The sequence below is a fragment of the Liolophura sinensis genome, chromosome 7 (assembly GCF_032854445.1).
Source record: "Liolophura sinensis isolate JHLJ2023 chromosome 7, CUHK_Ljap_v2, whole genome shotgun sequence".
NCBI classification, from domain to species: Eukaryota; Metazoa; Mollusca; class Polyplacophora; order Chitonida; family Chitonidae; genus Liolophura; species Liolophura sinensis.
The window spans coordinates 30,326,826-30,336,189 of NC_088301.1; the positions used below are offsets into that span (position 1 = coordinate 30,326,826).

At 38.2% G+C, this 9,364-nt stretch overlaps 1 protein-coding gene across 1 annotated transcript; it reads right to left on the reverse strand.

Moving 5' to 3' along the window:
• Nucleotides 1–430: 430 nt before the first annotated feature.
• LOC135470448 (tax1-binding protein 3 homolog) lies at nt 431–8,666 on the reverse strand. Its single transcript, XM_064749402.1, has 4 exons — nt 8,490–8,666; nt 2,973–3,125; nt 1,643–1,720; nt 431–964 (listed from the first exon to the last, which is right to left on the reverse strand). The coding sequence occupies exons 1-4, from the start codon at nt 8,529–8,531 to the stop codon at nt 779–781; spliced, it is 459 nt and encodes a 152-aa protein (XP_064605472.1). The 5' UTR covers nt 8,532–8,666; the 3' UTR covers nt 431–778.
• Between the last annotated feature and the right edge of the window lie 698 nt (nt 8,667–9,364).

A 9,364-nucleotide genomic window follows, 5' to 3' on the forward strand; every position in this document is an offset into this window, starting at 1 on the left:
GAACATGTGTACAAATTGATGTCAGTCAACAGAGCAGATGTGGAATTATTCATCAGAACATTTCTGCAGCTAAATACATTTTCAGTCTTCAACTCACCATAAGCCTATTTCCTCTCTCATGATAAACACTGCCAGTTTGTAGGATTTGACCACTGCAGAAGTCAGTCTTTGTAACTCTGTGATGTGACTACAGTCCTGTAACATCAACACACCCACTTATCCTTCTAGTTTTCAATTTCTAGACAGGGTCACAAGGAGAGTATACAAATGGTTAATGGGTGGATTTTTAATCTAGCAAACCTACAGGCAAAACTACTGAAGAGCAAGTGATCTGATTTTCCTTTTTTCCATTCTTTTGGATGAGTCATCCCACAAAAAAAAAGATTGTGGCTACTGCATCAGGAAATGACTGAACATGTACCCTCATCTAGCTGATGTCCTGATGATTTCCTCCTACAGACATCAGAACAGACATGTTTTCATGAGTGACAATCACAAAATTTTGTATGCACCAGTTATCAATTGCCATTTTACTTAAACATATACGTATAAACATACATTTATGACATATAATGAACCTTGAGTGAGAATTTTTAAAAGATCTAACAACTCCATACACCCAGTTCCCTCTCCACCATGTCCACAACACAAAATGACTTGCGGTGCCATGGCACTGCGTCACACCGTAAGGGTTGCACCGTGCACTCCCCCGGCATCACAGGGGTGTAAGACTATGGTCCCTGGGACTGAAAGTCTCGTACTGCTCCTCCACGCCTAGTCAGTATTGTCTCTGATACTGAGGCTGTGGTGAGTACTGCTGTTCATAAGCCTGAAACTGCGGCTGAGCACCTTTCTGTAGCTGAGGCACCCCGGGACGATGCACCAACATATTGAGGACAGGTTTGCGCTGGATGTAATCCACTGCCTTTTTGTGGGTAACAACTGTCATATCATGGCCATTCACCTAAGGGAGGACAATAAATATGTAAATGTACATGAAGAGACTATGTCAAGCACAGTTACTATGGTGACGTATCTCTTCACTATATGTCACCATGGAAAATATGTCAGGCGCAATTTGCGACTGTTTTGTAAAACAGACCCCAAGAAAGAGATATTACAGTGGTGTTGCATTTTATCTGTTCACAGATAAGACTATTTTTTATCTTTCTCAGAATGTTTGATTTTATTTTACGACAAACAAAGCATATATGAACTATAGTTGTACAAATCCCTCAACATACATATGCACCTGGTCATGTACTGTATGCATGCTATCCTATATTAGAAAACAAAACAAGTCCCTCCACATGAAAAGACAAAGATTCAAAAAAGCTGTTCTATTGTATTCATGTCATCACAACAAGCTGTTCAAACCCTTTACTGATGTATTCTTTTATTTACTGACGCCTTACTTCATACTAAAGCATATTTCATTTATACGATGACGACCAGTATAATGGTGGAAGGGAAGCCTGCAGAACCCAGGAGAAACCCGCGACTAGCCAATGTTTGCTGGCTGACCACCCCACATACAAAAAAACTCCTTTAACAAATTACACCTTAACACACTATTCTTTCTTTCCTTTCCTTTGAAAACACACAGTAAAACATGATGTTTAAGCATAAATAGCAGGATTACCTGTAAAAGTTTGTCATGGACTTGTAACCCACACAAGGCAGCTGGTCCATTTTCATGGATGTATGTCACATATATGCCCTGAAAAATACAACATGTATTGAGTGGGCATAGAAAAAGGCCGTACTTTGATGCTGCATTGCTCCATTATCCTTTGTCCAAACCCTTTCAAACTTTATACACTCAAATGGCACAATTTTGTTAATATACTAACCAATTTTCATGGTCATAGCTTGAGTAGTCTGTACACAGGGTTAAAATAAAAACACAGCCTCAAAAACGCACGTTTCGGTGACCCACAATGCATCACCTGTCTGGTGTCATGAGTACAGCACGCGCTGCACCTGTGTGACACGCGTCAATCAAGTGTCGTCTGGAAAAATTGTCTGGCTCTAGTGCCAGAAAGGCACAAGTTTTGCTGAATCAAGATGGTTTTCTCTGCAGCGGAGAAGGAATTGATCACCTTTTCAAGTAAAACAAGGTAGAACATCATTTTGAAATGTCCGGAACTGTATGTCATCACATCTGGTCAAATGTCCGGTCTGTATACTTAGGACATGATGGCTTTTGAGTGTGTAAATTTTTAGAAGCTGACATAGAGGGTGTTGGAGATATTGAGTGTCAAAGTATGGCCCATTTTTTTATGCCCACCCGATATATAACAACAACATATAACAACATTAGGATGACAACAAACAATGCTCTTTTCTCTTTCCATCAAGTATGAATGTATATATGCTTGAGGTTTAACATCGTAGTTAAAAAATTTTCATTCATATGACGAGGAGGAGTCAATAGATGTGTGAAGATATACTTTTCTTCTTGTGGCAGGGTGAGTCCATGCAGCTGCCCCTAAAGTATCATACCGAAGACACCAGACATGACACCCCACCCAGTCACACTATACTGACACCTGGGCAACCTGTTCTGTTTTCCTGCTCCAACCTCTCAGTGCTGAGCACCAAGTGAGGTGCCAATGAGTGCCACATTTAATATATTTGGTATGACGTGACCCGGGTTTGATCCCAGACCTCCCTACTTACTCCCTAAGTGGAAGATACAACCCTTAGATCACCAAAGCAGTCCTTATGATCATGAAATCCATAATGTACATGTAAGCTACTACAGTACTACCTTATGGCACAAAAATAAATTGTGTTTATTTCCACACCGATATGTATTAACCATCATTTCAGAATGTTGTTACAACTAGTAGAGACTGACATTACTGTCAGTAATACATGTACATTTATCACTTTGTCAAACAACAAAAATCTAAACTTCGAAGAAACAATTGGTTTACTCCCCTTCCCTTGCCTGTCCTCACTCTTACCTTGTCTGGGTAACCCTGGGGACTTTTAGAGTTGTCCTGGTCTATTCCTCCCCCTATCCTAAAGCCACATACACACTTGGGTTTGCCATCAGGCCCCAGGATGGGCTGTCCCTGCTCATCACGCTGAGGTTCCTTATGTAGTACGATAGGAATCTGAAACATTTAACATTATACATATTTAAGCTTGTTTCTTACAATTATTTGAAGATTACTGCAGATGGGTGTGGGTTTCCCCTGAGCTCTGCCTGGTTTCCTCCCACTGTAATGCTGGCTGTCGTCATATAAGTGAAATATCCTTGAGTATGGCGTAAACACCAATCAAATAAAGAGGACAAGATGATTGTATTTCCATCCCTCGAACATGCAAATTGCCCCATCCCACACAGCAAAACTATAATACTTCCTTGCCTTCAGGGTTGGAATGGGTTTGGTAGTGATAAGCTGTGGATGGTTCAAGTGGTCTTACATGAAGTTCAATGGCTTTTCTCAGCAGGTGAAAATCTGTGTCACAAGTCACAGTGTGGCATGATTTGTCAGTTACAAGTGCTTCCAAAAGACACTACGTATGTCATGTTTCACCAATTTCCACGCCCAAGAAAGAGACAACAGTACAGCATGGTTTTGTACTTCAGCCTAATAAATAATGTTTTTGTTGTTTTTTTTTTTTCTGATTTATATGTACATAAGCTATAATATCAGCCACAACCTCACTGAAATCATTGATAAAACATTGAAAACATTGAAAAATCATCCTGTCCTCATATATACATGTGTGTATACGGTATGTAAAATCTATCCTTCATTCCTGATACATTGTGTTGCCGAATGCGTTGAAGAATATTATCATTCCAACTACACATAAACATGTATCATCTATATACCCACTACAAACTTTATACTCTTCTGCGGGGGTCTGATTCAACATGCAATACATTTACACATCACATTTTGATAATACATGAAAATAAGGTTGCAGTCTTGTTTAAATACCAACAGCCTGAAAATAATTTACGGGTTTCAGCAGCTTAATTTTGCAGATGAACATCAGTGGGTGCATTGGCTAACAGAAAGGCTTAAAATATCATTATGATAACTGTGAACAGACTACGAACAGGTGCACTGAACCAGTAAAATTAATGACACTGTGCATTTTGGTATGTCTTACAAAAGGTAATTTTTGGCAACAAACATCTGTCCCCCAAAATAACCTCCACCAGAGCTAAATCTATTACATTTTAAAGCACACATTGTGTGGGAAAAAACATAAATTACAAACATTTCAGAGATAATGTTATTGTTAAATTAACTTAAATTACTGCAAGCTTTTCAGGCAACGAGTAACGGCTTCAGTTTAGGGGCTCTCCCTCTGAACAGGCAAAAGCATTTAAGGTGTTGGTCTCAAAGCCCAAGACAGACGTTGAACAGTGACACCTGCTCTGCTCTTTTCACCAAAGTACACATACATGTAACTGTAGCAGGGATAGGCCTACACAGTTACTTTTTTCTCACATTGTTAGTTCCCTAATGAACAATAAGCCGACAATACTGTCTTAACTTTTCCAAAAATAAATTGGGAGAGAAATGTAATTTTTATCTTTTAGCACCACTAATATCTGTCTTCAAAAATGACAATTACAAAATATAAGTAACTGACAAAGACCAGAAGGCTGGGAACAGGTGATGATTTATACCAGCTACAATTTATGTTACACGTCAAGCCTCCTCCAGCCACACGTACACTGGTTGGAAGGAAAGCAAACAAACATAAAGGACGTAAAGTTACTCATCAATACATACATGTACAAGTCTAATACATGGTTCCTGATACCGGTACTAAATGAAAATGAGACTTAAGCCTTTCAGTGGACTCCAAAAATGTATTGATGTCTTTGACAGTCACTGATACATGGAAGAGATTAGCAGAGCAAAAAGAGAATAGCCTAATCTGCAATGAGATATCTTTGGTCTAGATGAAAGGGCTACTAGTACAGGACTTAAAGGACAGTCTCGCCGTACATGCACTCTACAAATAACCAGTATTGATGTGCTGGCTTGCCACAGTATGAAGTCTCCTCTAATCATAATTGCATACTCCACAGCCGTGAATCCAGATCAAAAGAAAAAGCAGGATGGAAATTTTCTGAGGATATGTGACTCAAACGGCATCAAACGATGGTTGTTCTCCCCAATGCACACACAGCTCAGCACACAGAAGAAAATTCTTGATTAATAATAAGTGAATCACTACTAAATCAAAGTACCTTTCTAGTTCAAAACAGAAGCTTCTCTAGCTTCTGTTACATGTATATACATGTAGCTACACATATTTACATTTTCTGTTATAAGTGCTGGGACAGCTTGAAAAAGTGGTAAAGATAACAGAATATATAATTCACAACTACAAGAAAAAAATGTGAAACCACAATAAATTTAATTAGATTTCTTTAAATTAATTCTTCTGAATGAAAACATTGTAGGATCTAGATGTATAACCTATCCTGTCTACCGTCCTTGTTTTATAATAATATCAAGTTATGTCCAAAAATGAATTTTTAAGGATGGTCCATTGCTATAAAAATATTTATTTCATTATGTTGTCCACAGCTAGGCGCCTACACAATGATTCAAAGCACATGACTCAAACACGTCATACATATATTAATTGCAGCTTGCATTCATTTTAGAAACACTAGTAACTGCTTTTTCACTGCCCCACCCACCTCTACATGTATATCTACTCACAGAAGTACCCTACTTCTTCTAATTTACGGACACCTGCTCTGCTCTTTTTAGCTAATATAGCAGTAGCTGTAGCAGGAATATTTAGTTTCTTTTTTTCTCACATGGTCAGGCCATCTAATGAATAACATACTCACATCTTTACTTCTAGAGAAAGCTGGGAAAGACATGTAATATTCTGCTTTCAGCACTACTAATATCTGCCCTAAAAACGTAAAGAATTAGGAAATTCTTGAAATGTAACATTTTTTCTACTCTATGTTAAGGTTATGCCATGTTCTAATTTGAAAAAAATGAGGTTCTCATTCCTTTCCTTAGCGAGTAAAAATGGCCAGATTCGTAAGGCTTCTTCTACTATGACCTGTCAGTCAAACAGTCAATGAGCAAGGCTAAGGAACTGTCAGTGGTGTAGATTGTGATTTATGTCACAGCACAGCTATTGATGGGAGAACAGTGGTGGTAGGGCAAAGTCTGTATTTCCACCTGGCTTTTTGTCATAGTGACCCCAGTTAATACCTCTGCTGATGAGAAAGATATGCTTAAACCAGTATCTAATCACCAGATTACAAATGTACCTCGAACAGAGAAATATTGTATCCTTATGTTCCTTTCTGTAGTATTGGCTTAAACACTAAAAATTTACAACCCTTGTTTAAAAGGAAAACCTCTCAACCAAATATATATACACAATCAGTGTATGTGTTATTAAAGTATCCCGCATCAAGATTAAATGGTATTCTGATGTAAACCCAGATAATGCAGTTCAAAGTAAGCAAAATCGCACATGCTGAGAAAATCTAAAGTGCCATCATTTATTTATTTATTTACATGTATTTATTTGATTGGTGTTTTACACTGTACTCAAGAATGTTTCACTTATACAACGGTGGCCAGCATTATGGTGGGAGGAAAGCCAGAAAAAAAAATTATGGCCCAGAGGAAACCCACGACCATCCGCAGGAAGTGCCATCATTTAATAACATATTAGATACAGTGCATGTATCAACTTTTTGGATGGGAGCTATTTTTATAAACCGAAAATGCACCCGTTTTCTCTGAAATCATACGAACCCCATTTTGCCTTTTAGCCATGTGAGCGTCAGGTATGAGTGTAGTGACAATGTGTGTCTGGCTGAGTTACAGGAGTCCCAGACAAGTTAATTTATACAATTTACAAGCCTATCAAAACGACATGGCTGTAGTCATTTAGGTCTGTTTCCACTCTCTACTAAAATATATTATTGACTGCCTTTTAACAGCTGTGTGAGCATTTGTGAGCATGTCCATAGAACATGTTCTGAACAGCTGCTTAACAATCAAAACCTTAAAGAAAACCCGTAAAGAAAATTCTTTATTTCTCTATTGTTTCTCTGTAAATATTGTCTGGAAATTTGGCTAAATGTAAAATCATATATTAACATGCATACTTGAAAGCCTGTTTTCCAATCCACTTTTAAGTTCAGTATTAATCAAATTAACAGCCCTAATTGCTTAACCTTTTCACATATATTAGAGCACAACTTTCAGATTGATTTATGCACCTAGTTTATTTGATTTTGGAGACAAAACTACTTTATTCGGGTTAGTCAATTTCTGGGCTTCAAAGAAAGTATAGCTTTATCTGTCAACAATGAAATAATGCCCTCAAAATATGCTTGAATAAACATCAATTAAGAATTACAGTATTTATCAGTATAACCAATAGCGCAACCTGCTGCATTTTTCATAGATGTTTTAAGATAAATCTTGTTTTGTTTTAAAAGAAAGGCTGTTATGAACATAGATCGATGTCAATGAATTCAAATTCTAATAGAACTGCCCGAAGTATTAAAGTTAGTAAATCTTACACAACTACAAACAGATTTTTTTTCAGAATGTTCTACAAGAAAACACTAAACGTCTTTCCACTAGACAATTCTGTTGCAGTAAAATTAGAGCTAAAGTACTGCGATAAACTGCAGAAGTGTTATTCATAAAACGTCCAGGACTAAACCATATGGAGCTGGGGGAAAGCAGGTGCAAAATGTTTGTCTTTCAAAGAAAAATTACAACAATTTCTCCATCTTACTGTTCATGTTCACTTGCTCTATGTCCTTGCCTAAATTTTAAAAAATGAATGCAAATTAGCCAAATAAACACCATGTTCTGGTTGTTATACACCTGCCTGACCAATACTGTGCACATTGCATGTTCTGGGTCATATGGATAACTGTACTCTAAATGGACTGTGTATTTATCCCCATGGCTAAATTAAGTGTTGGTACCATAGCTATGATATAGTGTTTTCATCTACATGATAAATCAAAGTTCAGGAAATAGACTTATTTGTGCTAATTTTGCCCTCTCACATTCTACTTTGTCGCTGTTAATTATCAGCAGAATTTGAAAAATAAAAGGAGTCGGTCAATCCAGAGTCATTGTAAACATGATATTGAATAACAATTTCATCACCACGTTGATACCTTAATGGTACATTGTATATCCTTGGTACTGATCTCAGTTCGACCACGCCCATGGTATGTGGGCTTTTATGTTGGGCTATCTATCTTTTATGTATGTCGACTAGAATGACATTAAGATCACCTGTCAAACTGACACTCTGTCAACCTTTCGCACGGCAAGCCGGTCAACCCTAGCTTCACGCCGACTTGGCTTATAAGCCGAACACTTGTTCACCCAGACAATTCATTTGAGCCTAAAAGACCCCGTGGAACCTATGATTCTTTCAGCCAATATCCGCAGAGCGAAGAAAGTCAGATGAAAGCCAGTAATACTTACGCTGAAGCACTCCAATGGATCTCCCGCTGTATGACCCGCCATCTTTGATGCCTATAGTCAGTGCCGAATGTTCGACAACATTAGAAACGTTGGCTTAAACCACGTGACTTTTCACCTTGTCGATTGGCCAATAAGACATCTTAATCTTTCCCGCCGTTTTAAGCTGCTGCATTTCTCATGAAGAAATCGTTTGGAACCGTTTAGGATATTCTGAATGGCCACAACCGTATACTGTATTCTAAATGGGCGTTAAAACTTGTGCACCGCAATATTCAAGATTCTATTATGTCCAAGTTAATTAGAACCATCCGTTCGCAACTTTCAATTATATAGTGTCTCCGTTTACACGTATATCACACGGCAAAGAAAGTTTATTTTTTTCTTGCAAAGTATAGAATACAATGTTAGTTACGTAACAATGCTGTGCATCAAATTTCATCAACATATATTCCGCACTACGTTCTACCTCCATGTTCTTCGTACTGACTGGAATACAATATACGGTACCGAGAATGAGTTTATCGCACGTGGTGTCCTAGTCTTATAAATATATTATTCTGTTTTATAGTTTTGTACCATGTCAGAAATCACAACATGGAGGTACATGTATATATATACCTCCATGATCAGTCTTATGTAGTAGGCCTACTAATCGTATCCCTGGGGCCTCCGTGGTTCTGTTGGTTAGCGCACTAACGCAGCATAATGACCCAGGAGCCTCTCACCAATGTGGTCGCTGTGAGCTCAAGTCCAGCTCATGCTGACCTCCTCTCTGGCTGTGGGTTTCCAGAGGGCTCTGCCCGGTTTCCTCCCACCATAATGCTGGCCGCCGTCGTATAAGTGAAATATTCTTGAGTACGGCGTAAAACACCAAT

Excerpts from the sequence above, each read along its gene's own strand:
- LOC135470448 (XM_064749402.1), bottom strand. The coding sequence starts at position 8,531 with ATGGCGGGTCATACAGCGGGAGATCCATTGGAGTGCTTCAGC. Across the intron at positions 1,721-2,972 it reads CCCAGGGTTACCCAGACAAG|GGCATATATGTGACATACAT; the intron begins GTAAGAGTGAGG and ends TGTATTTTTCAG. Across the intron at positions 965-1,642 it reads TCCATGACAAACTTTTACAG|GTGAATGGCCATGATATGAC; the intron begins GTAATCCTGCTA and ends GTCCTCCCTTAG.